The sequence below is a fragment of the Macaca fascicularis genome, chromosome 1 (genome assembly GCF_037993035.2).
Source record: "Macaca fascicularis isolate 582-1 chromosome 1, T2T-MFA8v1.1".
In the NCBI taxonomy this organism is placed as follows: domain Eukaryota; kingdom Metazoa; phylum Chordata; class Mammalia; order Primates; family Cercopithecidae; genus Macaca; species Macaca fascicularis.
In genome coordinates this window covers 158436326-158458915 of record NC_088375.1, presented here as the reverse complement: position 1 = coordinate 158458915, position 22590 = coordinate 158436326, and the positions used below count along the sequence as shown (strand labels likewise).

Sequence of the window (22590 nt, the reverse complement as noted above, 5' to 3'; positions counted from 1 at the left end):
TGAGCTTTGCCTTTTCTTCTTTTGGGTAAATTGATTTCCCAATTATGAATACTGATTATTTAATGTCTGTTAATTCTTTCACAGTTTAGGATGAATTCTAATTAGCCATCTTCCTAAGATGGGTGGTTTGTGGCTTGGAAGGTTTTCTAATGCCTTCCCTCCCTAGAACTAATGACTCAGAACTGAGAAAGACTGACACAGAGCTTCATCTTCTGCTGGGGCTGCAAATGCTCTGGAGATTGCCCACGCCCTCTTGCAGCCACTGCTAGATGAAGACGAAAGCTCACTGCCCAGATGGCATCAGTATTTCACCTGCTCAGTATTGCACAGAAAAGTCTTGGTTTGACTTACAGCATGCTCATTGCTGGAAGGTCACAGCACTGTTTTTTGATGGTTTTGAGTAGTCATTTTTCCTAGTGCTTTAAAGAGATTAAAATGTGGTTTTATGGGTAGTCATTTCCTAGATCCTTGTGAAAACAATTCTAATCCTAATTGATGGTAGAAACTGATTCAGAGACTCAGTAAAGAAAGATGTCTGTGACCTTTAGTTCTAAATAGGTTAACTATTGATTGATCACCCATCAGCATTAGCTTATAGATTTATTTGAGGATTAGACATGACTTTCTGGAACAAAATAACTTTTTTTCCCTAAACATAATGTACAAGCTGAGCTTAAGTGAGTAAAATTATAAAAGAAGATAGTCTCAATTTTGCCCTATATAAGAATAAAACATCAGTCAAAATATTTAAAGAATAGAGGTTTCTGTTTGGTGCAAATTTCTGGTTAAGAGATTAATGGAGGGACATGGAAAGTTATTGTTTTATGGATAAAGAATTTTAGTTTTATAAGACAAAAAGAGTTCTGGAAGTAGATGGTGGTAATGATTGCATAACAACGTGAATATATTTAATACCATTCAGCTGGACATTTAAAACTGGTTAATACCTGGTGCAGTGGCTTGAGTCTGAAATCCCAGCTCCTCAGGAGGCTGTGGTGGGAGAATCACTTGAGCCCAGGAGTTCAAGACAACGGTGAGCTCTGATTGTGCTACTGAACTCTAGCTTAGGCAACCGAGTAAGACTGTCTAGTAACAAAAAGAAAGAAGAAAAGAAGGTTACGATAGTAATTTTTATGATATGTGTATTTTACTACAATTTTTTTTTAAAAAAAGAGTTAAATGGAAACAAACCTCTTTTGGAGAGCCTTTTGGTCGGAGCTTTGACTTAATGAATATAATATTAAATGTAATTATGCATTTACTAAATATTTGAGAGACACTATTCTGGAAGCCAGTCTCATTTTCTAGGACTGGAGAAGACAGAATGTGTTTTGGACTCAGGATGTGTTCGTGAAAGAGCTTAAAATTTCTTTAGGTGATTGTGCATTCCTGTGATATGCATTTTCTCCAAAATGTACAGAAAGAAAAATACTTTGAATCCTAATTAATTGGGTTCTAATTGGTCTGTGTTTTGGGCTCTAAAGGATCTTAAAAGATCAGTTACCAATGCAGTATTTAATTGTAACTGATTTTTCTGCAACTGCACAGGAGAAGTGTTCAGGTGCAGCTTTCTTCACATCGTGCCTTCCCTAGGCCATTGTGCTTTGTGTTCTTAAGACTCGGTGAATGTTTCTGAAGGTCAGCTAGAGGAGAATTAATATTAAAATGCATTTAATAAATAAGCTGTCAGATGATTCCCGAAGATACCATAAGCAGCAGAAGGTCTTCTTTCCTCTTTCATTCAGATCGCTGTGTACAGAGGGAATAATGGTTAATATAGAGTCTCTGTTGGCATCTCCTAACGGGCTTTGGTAATCATTTCTAGCCCAGCCGTGCTCTACTGATTTCATCACTCTTGAGTGACGGGGCCATTTTCTCACAGAATATGGCCCCTCCCTGAAAAAGAGGGAACAGAAATAGTCATCTAGCAGTGTAACAGTTGGGGAGTAGAAAGAAAATGACGGATTTTGCAGAGAACGCCTGTACAAACTGATCCGGCGTCCCTGGCAGTTTGAGTAGAGAGTGGGATTTTGGTCTTTACAATGAATTGTCGTAATTATTTAATGTTAAATCTGTGGAGTGTTATGAGGCCGTAAGATTTTGAGCTCTGTGCCCTTCAGAGGCTCTGCCTCAGGCCACAAACACAGGAAGATTAAACATTAATTAAAGTAGCCACACAGGAGAATAAGCAATGTAAAGAAGTAGAAAAAGATCTAGAAAAAGATCTGGCTTCCCCACCAGGGTAAGCCATTTTAGAAAGAGAGCTCTTGTATTGAACTTAGGAGATGGATGAAATAGCCTTCACTAGACCCAACGGCATGGAGTAATTTCTCAGGAAAGTATTCTGCCGTTGATTCCTGGAAGAAAAATTAGAAAAACTCAGTGGATGATGGACCAACCCAGAGGCCCTAATGGTACAGAGAGAAAGGAAACATGACTATGTTCAAGTTACAAGTTGTAGCTGACCTTGATGTTTATAGCCAGACCGTGGGAGGTTTTGGAACCTGACTGATGCCTTTCTCCCCTGTAGATTGTTATTCAGTGCCTCGGATGTGGGCCTAGGAACCTGTCTTTCAAAAGATTCTCTGATGTACAGCCAGGTATGAAAACTACTGATCAAGATCAATAGTTTTAATTAAAGTCAGGGTGGAGGGAATAGGAGGGAGGGAAAGACAGAGAGAGAAAGAGGGACAATGAATGAGCTTTGGATTCCTTTGTTCAGATATGATCATCTGAGAAAGAGAAATTCTGAACTGTCAGTCAGTTCAGAGCAGAGCTGTGCTGGCTGAATTGGAGGTGGGAGATTTTTCCTAGGTTCCCAGGGCCACAGAAAAGAAGCCCATGCTGAATAATCCAGATTTAAGCCTTACCCACTGGCCTTGGATGCCTATTTCTGTCTTCCCTGTCTGCTACTGTCACTGTCAGCCCCTTGTGGCTGTTGCATCCTCATGTGTCAGCTCTTTGTGGGCTGGTTTGCCCCTGGAACTATCGCTCTGGGTTCTTCTGTCCATTCCCTGCTTGGCTCAGTGGGCTCCTGGGTTAGCCTTCAACATGTCACCTTTCTGGCATCTCCATGGTACCAGAACTTTTACTTATCACGTGGGCTCCATCCAGCAGCAGCTTCCCACTAGAAGTGTCTCAGCCTGGTGGAAAGGACTGGACACTCAAGATGGGTTGGAATTGAATATTAAATGAATTTCAATACTTGGTATACTTTTGTGAAGTAGCACAGTGATTTTGAGAGAGCATTGACTTTAAATCTGACAGATTTTTTTGCAAGCTTCTTTTCAGCAAATGACTTACTGTCCTTCCATTTGCTGAGGTCAAACTCCTTGCAGTCATTCTTAACTCCTTTCTGTTTTTCACACACCACGTCAAAATAGTGAATTCTTTAGCATATGTAAAGAAGCCATCTCTCTTCCATTGTCAACATCTGGGTCTGGGTCACCACCTTGTGTGGCCTGGATTATTGCCACAGCCTACTAATTGGTCCACCAGTTTCTGCCCTTGTTCCTTGAGGCTTTTTCTAACATAGTCATATAATGATCCTTTAAAGATATGACTCGGGTTCCTCCCTTTTATTCAGAACTCCTGTCTCTCAGAGTCAAAACCAAAGACTTTATAGTGTCCTACATAACCCTCCATGACATGGTGTTCCCCATCCGGATCTACCTTGATCTTAACCAAAAGCCCAAGAAGCGATCTCATCCTGATCTCACCTCATCTCCAACTTATTCGCCCCTCAGTCACTCTGCTCTGGCCATAATTTCCTCCTTGCTTTTACTCACTTGGCCAAGCATGCTCCTGCCTCTGGGCCCCTCCCGCATTTCCTCTGGTTGAAAGATGTTTTTGTAAGTATTTGTATGGTTCCCTCATTTTTCTTCAAATCTGACCAATTTTGCCTTATTAGAGTCAGTTTCAGACCTGCCTATATTAAAACGGAACCCCTTTGTTAATTTCATATACTGTTTTCCCCTTATCCTGCTTTACTTTTCTTCACAGCACATCTCATCATCTGACATTCCATTTATTTATTTTATTGACTTATTATTTTTAAAGTGCTAGTAAATACTTTAATCCAAACTATGTGAGGCCAGGGCCCACGTTTTGTTCACTGCAGACCCCCAGTGTTTAAAAAGAACCTAGCACATACTAGGTGTTCAGAAAGTGTTTCTTAAACAAATGTATTATTAGTAAATCTGAGTTGTAAATACAGTTTTGTCACTTCTTAATTATGTGACACTCAGCAAGTTATGTCTCAGATTCAAGTTTTCTAATGTTAAAGATAACTTCCATTTCATGGAGTTGTTTTACAGAGAAGAACTAATACTTAAGCTTCCCAACTAAAGTGTGAGATCAAATTTGCACTAAAAATATAATGTTATTATTATTGCTGTTGATGCTGACAGGAGACAGGGAAATACTGGGTAGAAGGGGGTAGTTCCCTGACAAAGGCTCCACCCTCAAGCCTGGATATCTGTGGACCTAAGTGAGAACAGACATTCCTGTTTTCATGCCCAAAATGTTGCCTTTTGGCCCACCACACCCCCTATCCTATACCCGTATAAACCCTGAACCCCAGGCTCCAGAAGCAGATGAGGAGACGAACAGATGAGAAGAAGAGCAGATGAGCAGACGGATGGCAGAATGTTGCGGCAGAGAAGGAGAGAAGGAGAGAAGAGAAAGAGCGCCTGAACATCAGCAGGAGTTTGGCTGGAGATGGTCAGAAAATCATCTGCTGGATGGCCAAACTCCAGGGGAAGATCATCTTCCCATTCCATCCCCTGTCTAGCTGCCCATCCATCCTGCTGAGAGCCACCTCCACCACCCAGTAAAACCCTGCATTCACCATCTTTCAACTCTGTGTGTGACCTGATTCTTCCAGGATGCTGGACAAGAGCTCAAGATATGAAAGCTGTCACACTGGCCCTCTGCCCTTGCAAAAACGCAGAGGGTCCACTGAGCCGGTTAACACTTAAGCCATGCATGGATGGCAAGGCTAAAAGAACACACTGTAACATACACCTAAGTGGGCTCCAGGAGTCACAGGCTCCCATCCCTGGACACTGCTGTGGGGCCAGAGCCCAGTGTCCCAGCTCCTGCACCTGTCCGTCTGCATGCTCCCACTCATGTAAGGGGTTTGAGCAATGGTGGTGACCGAACAGACAAGCCACACCCCTGTTGCACGTCCTGTGAGAGTCAGGGAACCCCCCTGTTTCACTGTTGTTAATATTGATAGAGCTTTAAGACTGAATTTATTCAGACACGGATAGAATTTCAATGGAAGTGGAATCCAGGAACTGGCTTTAATCCTGTGTGATTTTTCTAGAAGGAAAGTCTTGATTGCCTCTATTTTACTTCTAAAAAAGCGTAGGCTACCTGCTAATGGCTCCCGGATTTCTGCTTGAATGATCTTTGAATAAGTAAAGATGTTTTGGATGTAAATTCTCTCATTGTTCTTAAGCAAGTCATTAAAATTAAATGTAACTATAGAATGGAGAGTGTTTTATTCTTTCAATTACATAGGGTTTGTGAAGAGTCATTCTTTGTCTACTTATATTTAATCAATATGCAATATTTTATGTGCTTTATTATCCATGTGTTAAGAAGGTAATATTCACGTTACCTAGCTATTTTTTACATTAGCGAAAAAATATGGTTATGTGCAAATATTGTGAAGAACATGCATGCAAGTAGTTTGCTTATTAACCAGATTTAGTGTCAGCCACACACTTATAAAGCTAATAATTGCTAGCTATTAATATTGTAACTTTAGTTCAAATATTATTGATGTCTGTTCTTCTAAGACTGAATGTTAAGATTAGAATTTAGAATTTAGTACAAGTATGTATAAATCATTTCAACAGAAAAAAAATGAATGCAAATCAGGAACCAGCTGGAGGCAGATTTGCATGATTATTTTAATGCTGTGACAGGACGTGAACACTCAGAAATTCGAATTAGAATGCTTATTTCTCATATTTACAATGGGCACTGAGTCTCTCTTATGATGTGGCCAACTATCACCCTCTGTTATCAGCAAACCCTACTGATAGAAATTTGAGAGTCTAATATCAAACTTACTCTTCCTATTTATTTTCTCTGAGCCCTAGGTTAGAAGACTGATATGAAATAAGCGTTTTTACTATACTGAGCTACACTTATTATTTACATTATTGGTGTTGCTTAGAAATTACTCCACCACTTTTCAAAAGATAAATCATGCCATTTGATTATCAGCAATCATTTGTCCAATCAGCATCCAAATGCAGTGTCCTCTTTGCACTGGGCAGCCACTCTTAAGAGAGATTTAAGAAGTAACAAGCCCATTTTTGTGGATAAGTCTAGACAATAGTCTTTTCATGCTTTTCTATAGCATGAAACTAAATATCTGGTCTTATTGCATGATCATTTTTCATGCACATGCCAAATCCTTTAGTGCCATTCATAAAACTTTTCATAAGAATGACTTCATAGGAGTTTCTGTTCTTTTCAAAGATATGATTCTCTATCCGCTTTCAGTTTACACTATTGCAGTTGTGTGTGTGTGGTGGGGGGTATCCTCTGGTCTTTTACAATTATTTTCGTTTTAGTTACTCAAATGAATTGCTGATTAAAAAATAAACTTTCATGGTCATGTAAATTGGAGATGATTCTGGCTTAAAGGGATAGCTAGGCAGGTATTTTTGAAAATTAATAAGCAAGGCTATCACTCCACATAAACAAAGAGATTTTTTAAGGAACAGAACACTTGATATACTGGTTGATGCTTCAGTCTGGTGTGGTATTTGAAGAGCATAAAGTCCTTACATAGATTTTCATTTTAATGGGAGTGTTGTAATACCCTCATAATTTTTTTTTTTTTACTTCTCATTAGTTTTTACAACCTATGAATTACCTAAAACAACTTTAGTCATGTGAATTTTGACTTGCCACTTATTTTACTATGTGCAGAATTGTCATTTGAGAAATGGAATCTGTATTTATGGTATTGGTGTCTATGGCTAGACATTAGGACTATTACAGAGTTTGCAGATGTCACTATGTATAATGCAGTTCTAATGCAGATCTATTTGGGATTTTGCTCAATATACAGTTATGGAGAAGTCTAGAAACGAATGACAATGAAGTAGTAGTTACTGTAAATCTTGTGGTCGCATAATGAAAATTTAGGAGACTTTCCTGTATACCAGTTTAGCTCTGCTCTTTGTAGATTGATTCATCTAGAGGAGTTTTTGTACAATTTTTTTCAGCTAATTTCTCCAGTTCATTTGTTTATTGATATAGTATTACATTATTATTTAGTTAAGAAAATGGTCTACACCACAAGACTTCAAGCCTCAATGTCTTCTTTTTTGTTGTTGATTTGTATACTAAATTTCAGAAATGGCTTTTTGTGGGGAAGGTTAGAGACAAATGATGACTATATACACATATATTTCACATATATACATTATTGAAACATATTAATATCATATATATGTAAGCGGATGGAGACAAGTAGTGAGTATGTATACATATACAGTCATGTGTCACTTAATAATAGGGATACATTCTGAAATGCATCATTAGGTGATTTTGTTATTGTGGGAACATCACAAGGTGTACTTACACAAACCTAGGTAGTAGAGCCTACTACGTCATACCTAGGCTATATCTTATAACCTATTGCCCCTAGGCTAGAAACCTGTACAACATGCCACTGTACCGGATACTATAGACAATTGTGACACAATGGTAAGTATTTGTGTACCTAAACATATTTGAACCTAGAAAAGGTACAGTAAAATTATGGCATTATAGTCTTATGAGATCACCATTGTATATGTATTCTGTTGTTGACCAAAATGTAGTGCATGAACATATATGTGTTAATGACTATGTTATATATTTGTTATTGAATCCTACTTTTATTATTGTATATATACATATACATAAATACATGGCCCTACTTCTGCAGTCATGTGAAGTTATGCCTACTGATATGTGTATTAGTCTCTCTATCTTGTTTCTTCTTGCCACTTCTCTCTGTACTCTGAGCCCATTCACATAACCCATTTTAACAACTACTTATAGATTATTTCATAATTTTCTCATTTTAGTTCATTTATAATCATTAACTGTGTTATTGATTGCCCCTTATGTGAACCAAAAGCATCTCCATAGGGACATTTCTTTGAGAGGATCAGTTCTGCTTTATTATAGGTAAGTCAGCTTATCCAAGTCACCAGAACTGAGTTAAGAAACATATGGGGCCACGTGCAGTGGCTCACACCTGTAATCCCAGCACTTTGGGAACCCGAAGTAGGCAGATCATTTGAGATCAGGAGTTCGAGACTAGCCTGGCCAACATAGTGAAACCCTATCTCTACGGAAAATACAAAACTTAGCCGGGTGTGGTGACGCATGCCTGTAGTTGTAGCTGCTTGGGAGGCCGAGGCAGGAGAATCACTTGAACCCAGGAGGCGAAGGTTGCAGTGAGCCAAGATCGTGCCACTGCATTCCCGCCTGGGCAACACACACACACACACACACACACACACACACACACACACACACGAAACATATGGGCAGTCCAGGGGATTCTAGCTCTTCAGAGTTTGCCCAGGACTAAAAGTGGCAGTACAAAATTGAGCATTGGCCCTTTGAGATCACTGGGAGCAAGCCAACTAATGAGGACCACCCATGGGAAAAGATGGAGTTCAGACCAGGGCTTTAAATTGGGGCTCACTCTACAGAGGGTATTGTGACTGATCAGAGGATGTTCATCACATGAAAAGGAATCTGTTTGCCTGGGTCAGTAGGGAAGAGTTCTTGTGTGTCAGACTGTCTTATTTTGACTTAAAAGTTTTACAGGTGAGGATTTGCTGTAATTTTCTACTCACGTTGTCCAGTTGAGTATGGCCATGTGTGCGTCTGTCTCTGATGAGAAATAAAAATGATAAAGATCATGAAAGCAGCAGGTACCACTCTGACAACGAAGTGCCCTTATCTGTCCTAGTTATTTTAAAGGCAGCACATTTTTTTAATCCTCACCACAACCCTGTGAATTCATATTGCTTTCTTCCTTTTATAGATAAGGAAACTGAAGCTCAGAGAGGGAAAGCAACTTGCTTAAGGTCACCAGACTAGTTAGTGTTAGACCTGAGACTCAAGTCTAGGACTGCAGGACTTCGTATCCCAGGCCAACGTTGTCTAGTGCTTCTTGGCATTTTGAGATCAATTTAAATACTCCTTATTGTGCTTTTCTTGTGGGTCTGCAGGCACTGGCTCCGGCACTGAGGAATCAGCAATGACCAAGACTTGGTCCCTGCTTGGAGAGGTTCACATCACATGAACCATTTTATTGTAACATCACATTACATTATGTTTAATGTGACGTAATACGAGCTCCAGATGAGGAGGCCTTTTCTTTATTTTGTTCTTAAAACAGTGCCTGGAACATAGTCAGCACTCAATGAACATCTGGAAAACAAAATTTGTCATGAAGTCCTGTCATGGAGGGAAGCACTCTTTGCTTTGTCTGTGGTTTCATCTGTGCCTCACTCTGAATTTTACTCCTGGCTCCTCACTCCTGATGCATTTGCCCATGAGCTCCTGGCATGCCTTGCTGCCCTTAGCATTCATTCTGCAGAAACTTTATGGAGCGCATACTGTGTTCGACGCATATAGTGCCAATGTTGTGCTGGCACTAGGGACACAGAGATGGACAGACCAGACATGGTCCCTGCCCTCTTGGAGGAACACAGTTGCCTCTCTGTATCCATGGGTTCTGCATCCATGGATTCAACCAACCTTAGGTTGAAAGTACTCAGGGAAAAAAATATGTGTCTGTACTGAAAACATACAGACAATTTTTCCTTGTCATTATCTCTGAAACAATACAATATAATGACTATTTAGCATTTATATTGTATTAGGTATTATAAGTAATCTAGAGATGATTTAAAGTATACAGAAAGATGTGTGTAGGTTACATGCAAATACTCTGCCATTTTATAACAGGGACTTGAGCATCTGTAGATTTTTGTAGTTTTGGGAGGCCCTGGTACCAATCCTCCACAGATATGGAGGGACTACTCTTCTCTTATACCCAGTTCTCCTTCAGGCATTCAGAATTTAGCTCAGCTCTTTACCCGCACACATTACACTCTTCCACGCACTGCCCCATGTCATTAATAGGATTGATTCTTAAGTGTGTGAATGGCAGTCAGAGCCCATGCACCTCAACTCTGACTTGACCAGATGCCACACCCTGGAGTTTCTCCGCAAGACCTCCTGCCATGGATTCTCATCCACTTCTTTGAGCATATGGAATGTCCATGGTGGAAAGAAGCAGACAGGTCAAAATAACCCATTGACTACTGGGAAAAGAATTAACATGTATGAGACCCCCGACTATGTCTCAGGCAATATTCTGGGACTTTTCCTCCTTCATTCCATTCTCATAGTAATCCTGAGAAAAACAAAAAGTAGTATTTTCTTCGTTTTTCTGGATGAGGTCCACTGAGGTTAGTGGGGTGTTCAAGCTTGGAGAGCTAGGGAGTGGTAGAGGGCTGAGATAAGGAATGCGGGTCGGTCTTTGTACAAACCTGCTTATCTCCATACAAACCTGCCATGTATTCTCAAGGCTATGAGAGAACCAGGGAGGGCTGGAGGCTGAGCTGCCTGGTGGTGCCTATTTATATCCATGCTCTGGAAATTGTACATGTAACTCATTACTATGGTCATCTGCTTTCTGCAGCCTCGTGAGGGGCCCTTCTCATGTTCCTCTGTAGATTTATGAGCTTGTACATTGTACCTCCATTCTACAGCAGTTTTAGAGTTCCCTGAGGATTCTTATAACAATCACAATTATTTAGGTTCTAAATTACCCTTGTCCAGTGTTAAGCAGATGAGCAGTGTTTTCACCTTCTAAACAATGATTCCTGAGGCGACTGCTGCCATAATATCACATTTTGTTTCCAAGGAAACTGCATATCCATCCCTTCCTCCCACCCTTCCCACTTCCTTAAGCATGAGATTTTTTAAAACTCAATATGTGCCATTTCAACCTCTTGTTATTGTGAAAGTTTTAGCTCCGGCATTGGTTCCTAGGAAATTACAGTTTTCCTTCTGATCTTCTTCTTAATGTTTTGGATGCTTTTCTGCAGAATAGCCGTGCATTCTAAATGGCATTGAAATAAATTACTGCCTTCATTATGACACACAATAGATGAATGTATTCTACTTCAGAGTCGCAGCTTCTTGAGCCAAAATACTTTGGTTGTTTTCCATCCTGAAGTTCTATAATTGCTTACTTGATATTCCATTGTGAGATCTCAGAATAAAATAAAGGTAGGCTGTGGTGTATATGTGTCTTTTACTCTCAGGCTGTACGTGCGTTCAAGTTAATTGACTGGATGGATTCAATAAGTTTGTACCCTCCAGATAAAGTAATTGCTGAATCTAAGCATCCATTTTCTATAGATTATGCTACTAGTGACTAAAAAAAAAACTTCAGATATTGCATAAATCATTGAATTCAGGCAGCCATGTTTACTACAAGTGACAGTGAGGTATTTACTTACTCCAGAGGAACTCTGGAGTACTTTGCAATCCTGCTGGAAGGCAGGGGAGATGTGGGTGGCCACACAGAGTCAGAGGATGTCAGCATGCAGACACCTGTGTAGGCATTTGAATTATGCTGATCGAAGACTCTCTCCTCACTCTTTAGTTTCCCCACTCCAAACACACACACACACACACACACACACACAACCTCAGAAAACAGTGGTGAGCAGCCCTGTGTCTACAGAAGTCCATGCAGCTAACTTCCGGTCACCACGTCCATCCCAGGATTGCCTTGAGCCTCTATACTTCCTTCCAGGCTCCGGCTTTTGATATAGAGACCTAGACATTCAGATTTTTGTTTTTGTTTTTCCAGAAAATCTCTCTGAGACTCAACTCTTGTGGAACTCAGAATTTGACTTTTTTTTATTTTTCCAAGGAAAAGAGTAGTCATGAACAGCCTATGAGTAGATATAAGTAGATGCAAAAATAGTCTGTATGGGCCGGGTGCGGTGGCTCACGCCTGTAATCCCAGCACTTTGGGAAGCCGAGGCGGGCAGATCACGAGGTCAGGAGTTCGAGACCAGCCTCGCTAACATGGTGAAACCCGTCTCTCCTAAAAATACAAAAATTAGCTGGGTGTGGTGGTGGGCCTGTAATCCCAGCTACTCAGGAGGCCGAGGCAGGAGAATTGCTTGAACCTGGGAGGCGGAGGCTGCAGTAAGCCGAGATCACACCACTGCACTCCAGCCTGGGTGACAGAGCAAGACTCCATCTTGAAAAAAAAAATCTATATGTATTTAGTAGGTAAGGGTGAAAATGATTATTATGGTGTGTGTTGGAGGAGGAGGAAATTAGCCCATGTACTATTAGACTGGTGAGGTTTCTAAGGGATTGTTGTATATGCAAAATCGATCTTCCATTTACCTAATCTTTTAAGCACTTGGGCCTGGTCAGTTGACCCTTGAACACTATGGGAGATAGGGGCGCTGACCCCTGTACAGTGGAAAATTTGTGTTTAACTTTTGACTCTCCTAACTCTCCCAGAAACCTAACTATAATAGACTACTATTGACTGGAAGCTTTACCAGCAACATAAACAATTGATTAATACATAAAAAATGTTATTAAGAAAACCATAAGGAAAATAAAATGAATTCATTACCTGCAAGTGAGTCATCATACAGGTCTTCATACTCATTGTCTTCATGTAGAGGAGGAGGAACAGAAAGAGGACAGTTGGTCTTGCTGTCTCAGGGGTGTCAGTGGTGGAAGAAAATCCACATATTAGTAGGTCTTCACACTTCAAACCCATGCTGCTCAAGGGTCCAAAGGAACTCTGGAGTACTTTGTAATCCTGCTGGAAGGCATGGGAGATGTGGGTGGCCACACAGGGTCAGAGGATGTCAACATGGAGACCCCTGTATAGGCAATTGAATTACGCTGTACTAACTTCTGGTGGGCAGCAGGCTGGGAGCCAGTCTCTCTGATAGAATTGGATGGGGCGAAGAGGGTATAACTCTTACTCCTTCTTCCCATAGGAGAATGGAAAGGGAGCTTCCTTAAGGGATCCTGGCCCTGCTGGGCTCTATGGTCCTACAGGCAAGTGTGCCTATCTGCTGGAAGAAAATGCTTTGTGTGCTCATATTCATGAAAGTAAGTTCTTAGATTCTTTTCTTACATAAAGTGATTTGTACCCTTTGCCTATGGTTACCACCACCACCCGTGTGATATAAGTCCATAGCTTCCCAAACTCCAGGCACATAGAACCTTTCTGCCTCTTTTGGATCCACCTCTGTATGCAGTGGCTCTGGGCTTCTTGGTGTCCCCACATTGGTCTGGGCTGAAGCTGACAGGCCAATAGACAAGGGAGTGAACTATGGATGTACTCAAGTTCATTAAGTCACATGTCATTGTGCTTAGTGAATGTTGCAATCTGAGACAAATACACCCTTTGATGAGCAGAGAGTAGATTAGTAGATTAGTAGACTAATAAGAGATCAGAAGCCAGCAAAGAGTAAATCCAGTAACAACAACAAGAATGTAGAGTTTGAAATTTCTTAAGTTTCAATGAGAATGTTAGCTTATTTTGCAAATAGCTTTGTCTTTTTCTGACCCCTCCTCCCACCCATGTGGAGGTATGGAGGAGAGAAAGGCTCTCGCAGAAAAGTATAAGCAGTGCAAGTGGAGAGTGCAAGTGGAGAGTGCTGAGAGATGGAGATGGAGGCCAGGTCTGCTGGTGAAGGGTCTTTTAGTCCAGGATAAGATGTTAGGCATCACCTTAGAGGCATGAAAGAATCTCTGAAGGCCATTAAGTGGGGACTGAAATTCTAAAAGCTCAATTCTTAGCTTGACTGGGAGATCAGTTTCTAGTTATTGGATCACACTAGACTGAATTCTGAGAGCTCAGTGTGTCAAATAAAGGAAAATTTGTCGGATGGATACTCTTTTCTTTATAAGAATCTTCTGACTTTTGGGGTAGAGTTTAACCCCTCATTTTAAAGCAACTCATTGTGTCTCCTTGGTATTTAATGAAACAAAAATAATGTAGTATGTGACACTCATGACATTTCACCTGTAAAGTAATTTATGATAATTTGTCCTGGAGTGTTCTATCATAGGAGGATAGAATTCAGGGGCTATACACTTGTTTTCTACCCTAATAGATTGGAGGGTGGAGCAGGATGAGAGGGAGGCTCAGAGATAGGAAGAAAGGATTTTTTTCATAGCAATGCAAAACTCTTAGAACAGTGCATGCTACTCCAACCTTTCAGCCTAATGACTTCTTGCTGCCTTGAAATGGCTGCTGTTTCCTTCTTTGCAAGTTTGGAGCATACTCCCAGCTGCTGGAAGGATTTGGTTTACATGATATTGAAAAATAAAACAAGTCAAGTAAAACAAAACAACATTAGCAAATAAAACCCATAAGCAAACACAAATAAAATGATTTAGTGAGGTAATTTCTCACAGATTTCAGAATTTTCCACTATTGTACAGAAACGCTTCTTGCTTGTGGCTCACAAGGGCTTCAAGAATTTAATTTACCCATGTTGATCAGATGTGTAAAATAATGGTTCCATCATTGGTTGCAAAAACTTCAGGTGTTGGATTTTGGAAGTATTTACTTACAGAGGTCTCATCATTGTAAGCTAAAGCTTTTTAGCTATCCAGGCCAAAGGGTGGGATTGAGATTCCATTTGCCATTGTTCTCATGGACATCTAAAAAGAGCAAGAAAGGGGTTTTTATATTTATTTGATATTTATACTCCCATCCCCAGAAGCCCATTTAAAAACTGACATTGGTTCTGGAAGCAGAAAAAGTGGAAGTGAAATTAGAGTATAGAAACTTACTTCTCAAAGTGTGGTCTGCAGACTGGCCACATCAGCATCATCTGGGAGCTTGTTAAAAATTCAGAGTTGCTGGCCCCACACCATCTCACTGAACTAGAAACTGCATTTTACCATGATTCTCAGGTAATCTGTCTGCATATTAATGTTTGAGAACCACTGGTGGGGAATACCCTTTTAGGAAGCATGATCATGAAGAAAGTGGGGTGGTTGTAGAGAAGGTCCTAGCTAGAGATGGAGCATGAGGTCAGGGCATTTGTTTGTCTTTAAAAAATTTAGACAAGCCTTGAACATGTTTATACTTGTAGAGAAGGATACCTTTGGAGTAACCAGACACCAAAAGACAAATACCATATGACCTCACTCTTACGTGGATTGTAAAAAAAAGAACTGATATCATAGAAACAGAGTAGAACCATGGTTACTAGGATACTAGGTATAGGGGAGGTAAGGGAAGAGAGGAGGACAGGGAGAGGATGGTCAACAGGTACAAAGTTACAATTAGGAGGACTGTGTTCTGGTGTTCTATTGCACAGAAGCGTGACAGTGGTTAACAGTTAAGATGTGGTATATTATAAAATAGCTAGAAGACAGACTTTTGAGAATGTCTCTACCACATATAAATGATAAATACATGAGGTGATGGTCATGCTAAATACCATAATCTGATCGTTATACAGCATATATATGTATCAAAACATCAAATTGTACCCCATAAATATGTATAATTACAATGTGTTGATAAAAATAAGAAAAGAAACTGAAGAGAAAGAAGAGGTGGCTGAGGTCCCTGGGGAGCTAGAGGGCTGAGATGTGGTCATAGGAGGGAGAGTAGACTAAAGTGGATGAATGCACTTGTTCTTCTGAAATGAGAGGGAAGAAAGAGTGGGTGGGCTGCATGTAAATTAGCTTGTGTACTGAGGAAACTGGAAAATTGAGAGTAGTAAAAAATAGTGACTTATTTTTACCAATGATGGAGGTGGAGTCATTTTTTGAGCATAAAGGGGCAGACCTGGTCATGGGATTTCAGAAAAGTTCAGGGCCCCTTGGAAAAACACACTGATGGGTGGGGGAAAGAACAGATGGGGGGAAGGGGACCTGAGTTCTAGGTTGCTTTGGTCTCCCCCTTGTACAATTCGAAACACCTTTCAGATATGTAGAATGGAAGAAGTCCTCAACATTGATGTATATTAAATTCCAGCCCTGAACATCATATAATTAAAGAAACTAATATAATACTGATATAAAATGTGGGACTGCTTTGCCTGTATTGGTACTTTCTTTTTCCCAAAAAGGCAGAGCTGCTTTTGCATATGAACTCATTTTCTTCAAAATCCATTATCCTCATGTGAGAGATGGAGAGTTTGGGGCATAGAAAACGTGACCAATTTTGCCTGTAGTCCTGAACTGAGATTGGTACCAGGCTCTGCTGGCTTCCAGCTAGAATTCCTTCCAGTAAGCTATTTCATTTCATGATTTATCAAGGGCTGCTCTCTACTCGACTTGGAAAAAGAGTTTTTGAAGAGTCCTGCTCTCACAGGACATCTGTGGGAATGCCGAAAGAGAAAGTAAAGAGAGTCACACTTCAATATTTTATTATTTCAACCCACAGCCTCAAAGGTTCCCTCGATTGTCTCTGCCTACAGGAAGGCTCAGCTGCTTTTTATCATTCCGTTGGGGTGTTGTTTTAGGGGCTTGCGTTTTGGTAAGAAGATGTTTTGTTTCTGAGGATGGCTGGTTAAAATGCACTGCCTTAACTGGAATATTCACAGGTATGTTCTTTTCGGCACTGTGAATCATTTTTCAAAGATTTTCATGGCTTCTGCTCTTTGATCAGGATAAATCATGCCACAGTGAGGCTAGATTCCACTTTCATAGACTCCCAGGTGTCCTTGTTCTCACCCACTGGTCTTTACTTCTCTGAAGGGCCTGACCTTATGAATTAAATTCTTTCTGATTGTAACATTAGTCAGACGAATTGGGGAACTGGGGACTTTTGTTTATTGATCCTTTTATCTTCTGCTTTTTTGCCCAGAAAGGTCATTTTTCAATTTCCCCAGAAGGTAATTCTACTTCTCTTAGTAATTCTCAACAAACGCTAAGCTTAGGACATTTATATAAAAGCCAGAATAAACATTAAGTTTGGAAGTGTCATATGAAAACTAGAAACAAGCTTTTGTGCTTCTGAGTATAACTTAAATTAGGTAGAAAAAATATCTAATAATCGAAGTAGATTCTTCTACCCTGTGTAGGGTCCACAAAGGAAAAAATATGGCCTCCTCTTTTTAGGAGTCTAGATCCCACTTTCTCAAAGTGCCTTCCTTCATGTGTAACCACCCCACTTCCAGTCTACAATGGGGACCCCCACCATTAGAAAATGTCTTTATTTATTTATTTTTAATTGTCAAAAGATTGTATATATCTGTCACACACATGTTGAAGTGTGTACATTCTGGAATGGCTAATTGAGCTAATTAACATAAGTACCAACTCACATTAAGCCTCCCTTCTTTATCTTCTCTTAGCATCCTTGATTTCCTCCACAACATTTAACATAACTACAGTATATTTATTTGAATGATTATTGGTTTAACCGCCTCTTCCCTGCCACCCCAGACTCTGAGTCCCATGATGGCAAAAGCCTTGGTAGCTGTAGTAGACACTACATAAATCTTTGTGGAATGAATAATAATAATAGTGGAGAGTATTTGTTGTGCTTGTGATGCACCGGGGACTGTGCTAAGTGTGTTACTCATCCTATCTTACTGATCTCCTCTGTCTTAGCCTGCTTAAGTTGCCATAACAAAATACCATAGACTAGGTGGCTTAAACAATAGAAATGTGTTTTCTTGCAGTTCTGGAGGCTAGAAGTTCAATATCAAGGGTCCAGTGATTTGATTCCTCATGAGGGCTTTCTTCATGTCCTCCTTCTTGCTGTAGCCTCACGTGGTAGAGGGAGAGTGAACAGGTTCTCTGGTGTGTCTTCTTATAAGAACCTTAATCTTATAGCAACAGGTCCACACACTTGTGACTTCATTTAATTTTAATTACTTTCTTACTCCTAATATAGCCACACTGGAGGTCAGGACACCCTTAGATACATTTTGAGGGAACACATAGCAATCCCTAAAACCCACGTAACCACCCTAATGAAGTAGGCACTGTGATCATATCTGTTATATAGATGAGACCCTAAGGCTTAGAGCAGGGAGCTTTCTCAAGGTCACACGATAAGTGAACAAGCTGGGGCAAGGCTGTAGGTCTTGTTTACTCAAATGTGGGCTCATAAAGGTATACAGATCTGAACTGGTTACATATAGTTTCTCTTTGGAAGAAATGTAATCTGAGATATAGAGTAGGAGCTTAAAGAACTATTATATATGCAAGGAGGAAAGTTTATAGGCTAAAAGAGTGGTTCTCAAACCTTGTGTTTTAGGACCCTTCTACATTCCTAAGAAAAGTATTAAGTATCTCAAAAAGCTTCCGTTTATGTAAATTGTATCTGTTGATATTTATAGATAGCATTAGAAATTAAAACTGGAAATATTTTTAAATATTTAAAGTAATAATAATAAAGCCATTACATGTATATATGTTAATACAAATAATATATATTTATGAAAAATAATTATATTTCCCAAAATAAAAAATGGTATGAATGATAGCATTTAAGACATTTTTTGCAAATCTCTCTCAGGTCTGCCTTAAGGGAAGACATAGATATGGATTCTCATATCTACTTCTGGATTTACTCTGTTGCAATATGTTGCATTGATAAAACAAGATGAATATTCAGCCTCACACAAATGTTATTGGAAAAAGGAGGAGTATTTGATTAGCCTTTTCAGATAATTGTGGACATTCTGTTTTGTTACTACAGCAAAACTCCAATTGGTAGTTTTCTAAAGGTTAGTTGCAATGTGAAATCTGAAACGGAATCAATGAACTTTTCATATTCTGTTACTTTGAAATCCATTGGTCTAGCTTGCACTTTGAATGGATTTTTCACTCATGCATGATTTTGTAACATCTTGCATTGGTCATTTGAAAATATCAGTTCACTGAGTTAATACAAATCTTTCAAATGTTGACACATTTCATTATACAATATCCAAAAATCACATTCCTTAATATTACCACTCAAATATCTCATCAGAAAAGTCTTTATGTACTGGGAAGCTTTCAAGCCCATGATGGCAGATATGAGTTTTACAAAATCCTAATTTTTACTTGAAAACAAGGTTTTTATCATTGGCATCAATGACTATTAGTTGTTTTTCTTAAAGTGTTAAGATGATTTCATTCATTTTGAAGAAAACATCTGCCAACTGCCCACCTATAAATAACTTTACTTGGTTAATTTTCCTTTCAAGAAAAAATTATGTTCATGAAAAAAGCAATTATTTGAGTTTGCAACTCAAACAATTGCACAAGTGCTTTTCTTTGTGGCAACCACTGTATTTACGTGTGTAATAGAAGTGCTTTATACATTTTCCCATTTCATCACACAGAATATTAAAAGGAATGTGTACTCAAGGTTTAATAAAATTAATAATTCTTACTTCTCCTTCAAGGACATTCTTAATTGAAACTAGTATTTATTTTATTGAGAGTACATGACTGTGAAGGGTACATGGCTGTGTAGAATGGCTGCTAGCACAGTTTGGAGCCACTGCCTTAATTTGTGCTAAGGCGCTAGCAATTTTACTGACCATTGCTTTTGTATATTTGGTGCAAATGTCAACATGGGTAAAAAAAAAAAAAAAAAGGCAAATATACTTTAGTATTCTCGCAAAAACAGTTTTGACCTTGTGGTTCCCTAGTAAGGTCTTATGGAGCTCCTAACATACCCTACTCCCCAACATTCCTCCAGGATCAAGGGCTTCTTCCATGAGCATGCGTTCTGTAAGGGAAGTCAGGAACAAGCATGTGTTTGGTTTGATGGTACAGTTCAAGAATTAGGGAATCTGAAGAAGTATGGGGTGAGGAATAGGGAAGCCATTAACTGAGTTTGGTAAGAAGAAGAAAGGAGTCTTAGAGCTCAGAAGCTCAGAGTTGAGGTGATTTCTTTTTAAGGAAAATCAGGAGTTTCTGTAATTTGTTGAGACAAAAATGACACTGTCCATGTGTTTCCTTATCTGTAAAGTGGAAATAGAGATTATTATTATTGTGATAATTAATGTGTAAACAGCTTTGAACAGAGCTTGGCACATAGTAGGTCCTATATAAACGTTATTATTGTGAAAATGGAGTTTTGCTCTAGTTATATGATGAATTGGAGCAGCTGTTCTTACACTTCAGTCAGCAGCAGAATGCCTTGGTGGGATTGTTAAAACACATTGCTGGGCCTTGCCTTTGGAATTTCTGACTAAGGAAGTCAGAGATGGGGCCATGATCTTGCATTTTTATCAGGTTCCTGGGTGATACTGATGCTGCTCTTCTGGGTAGCACACTATAAGAAACTGAATCACAGGAATTCACACAATGAATACTATAAATATCAATAGATACAACTCATATAAACAAAAGCTGTTTGAGATTCTCAATACTTTTTTTTTTTTTTTTTGAGATGGAGTTTTACTCTTGTCATCCAGGCTGGAGTGCAATGGTGGGATCTAGGCCCACTGCAACCTCCCCCTCCTGGGTTCAAATGATTCTCCCACCTCAGCCTCTTGAATAGCTGGGATTACAGGAGTGTGCCACCATGTCTGGCTAATTTTTATATTTTTAGTAGAGATGGTGTTTCACCATGTTGGCCAGGCTGGTCTCGAACTCCTGACCTTAGGTGATCCGCCCACCTCGGCCTCCCAAAGTGCTGAGATTACAGGTGTGAGCCACTGTACCTGGCCTCTCAATACTTTTTTTAAACAGTGTAAAGGGATCCTAAGATGCAAGGTTTGATGTCCTTTTCTTTCCTAGCTACTTAACAAGCCAATGCCTCTTATTCATATCCATCTGTGGAAAGTGATGTGTACTTATTCTTCCACTTGTTTTCATTTAACTTTGCTTAACAACTGAAATTTACCTCGTGTTTTTATTTTTATCTGAACAATAAGCTGGGACTGTAACTGCTTCAGTATTTATATTTTTTCTAGCATGTCCTATTTTGCTGCGCCTAATTGCTATTAAAGCCAGATGGCTGGGTTCCAAAAACTTGTCTGATTTGCCAACAGTTTTACTCACCTGCATAATTTTCACTGGCTCTAAGCTCCCTGACTTATGTCACAGGCCATCATTGCCACTTTTCTGAACCTGCCAAAGGGCTTAGAAGTGTAGACTAGTTGTTAAGATTGCTGATGAAGATGTGCTAAATGAAGAGTGTTAGTAGTTTGATGATTACCAATGATGTTGATTTTAAACCCTACATTCATTTAACAAATATGTGTGTGCCAACTGTATGCAAGGCTTTGTGCTGATTGCTGGGAACCAAACCGAGGAAAAGATATGCATGGACTCTGATTGTCAGTCTGGGAGACACTGAGTCAACAGGCAATTATAACACAGTACAATGTCAAGGGAAAGGCAGGAAGATAATTGGGCTGAAGGGGGCATCTAATCCATGGGGGGCAGGGAAGGCTTTCTAGGGTAAGTGATGCCTGAGCAGAAAACTTAGAGGAGGCTTTGCATTCATTAGGTAAAGAAAGCAGGCAAAAAGCCTGACAGTATCCCAGGCTAAAAGGGACAGAGTGTGGTAAGACCTGGAGGAGACACACCACTGTCTTTGAGAAGTTTAATTTTGCTGGTTCACTGAGTGTAAGTCAAGATGGGGATGTAGAAGGTAGGAAATGACCAGAAGGTAGAAAGATTAGGCAGGACCCTCTAAGCCTTTGGGGTTTCTCGGCCTTAGCACTATCGACATTTTGGGCTGGATAATTCTTTGTTGATGTGGGGACTGTTCTATGCATTATAGGATGTTTAGTAACATCTCTGGCTTTTGTCCTAAATTCCAAGAGTGACTTCCATCCTTCCAGTTTTGACAACTAAAATGGTCTCCAGATATTTCCAAATGTACCTTGTGGAAGTAAAATTGCCCCTGGTTGAGAACAACTGTTACAGAGTTTTGCCTTTTTTATGTTTTTGTTGTTGCTGTTATTTGTTTGTTTGTTCTGAGACAGAGTCTCACTCTGTCGCCTAGGCTGGAGTGCATTGGCACAATCAGGGCTCACTGCAGCCTTGACTTCCCAGGCTCAAGTGATCCTCCCACCTCAGCTCCCAAGTAACTGGGACTACAGGCATGTGCCACCACACCCAGCTAATTTAAAAAAAAAAATAGTAGATATGAAGTCTTGCTATGCTTCCCAGGCTGGTCTCAAACTCTTGACCTCAAGTGATCCTCCTGCCTTAGTTTCCCAAAGTGCTGGATTACAGGTGTGATCCACCATACCTGGCTTTGTCTTTATGTTGAGAACAGTGGTGGACAATTATAAGATTTTATTCAGGTAAGTGACCTAGCCAGATTTATACCTTTCGAACATTCATTTATAGTAACAGTATGGAAAATGAACAGAGGGTTGGCAGCATTTGAGGCAGGAAACAGGATGTCACTGTTGCAGCTTGGATATATCTAAAGAAGTGGCTGTAGGAATGGAGAAAACTATGTACACTTAAGATATAATTAGGAGATAGAGTCAACAGGGTTTGGTGGCTAATTGGACTTGAGTGGTGGAGGAGAGAGAGGAATCAAGTCTGCCT

At 39.8% G+C, this 22590-nt stretch overlaps 1 protein-coding gene across 4 annotated transcripts in view; it reads left to right on the top strand.

Annotated features, from left to right (window-relative positions):
• Nucleotides 1–22590, top strand: part of ST6GALNAC3 (ST6 N-acetylgalactosaminide alpha-2,6-sialyltransferase 3) — a 555034-nt gene that overhangs the window by 100635 nt on the left and 431809 nt on the right. For 3 of the 4 annotated variants that reach the window (XM_015433945.3, XM_065520010.1, XM_045385940.2), the window contains exon 2: nt 13092–13206. The exons of the other annotated variant lie outside the window; for it this stretch is intronic. In XM_015433945.3, coding sequence (XP_015289431.1) covers nt 13141–13206 — 66 coding nt within the window. In that variant the 5' untranslated portion in view covers nt 13092–13140. The remainder of the gene's footprint in view (nt 1–13091; nt 13207–22590) is intronic. 4 annotated transcript variants of the gene reach the window in all.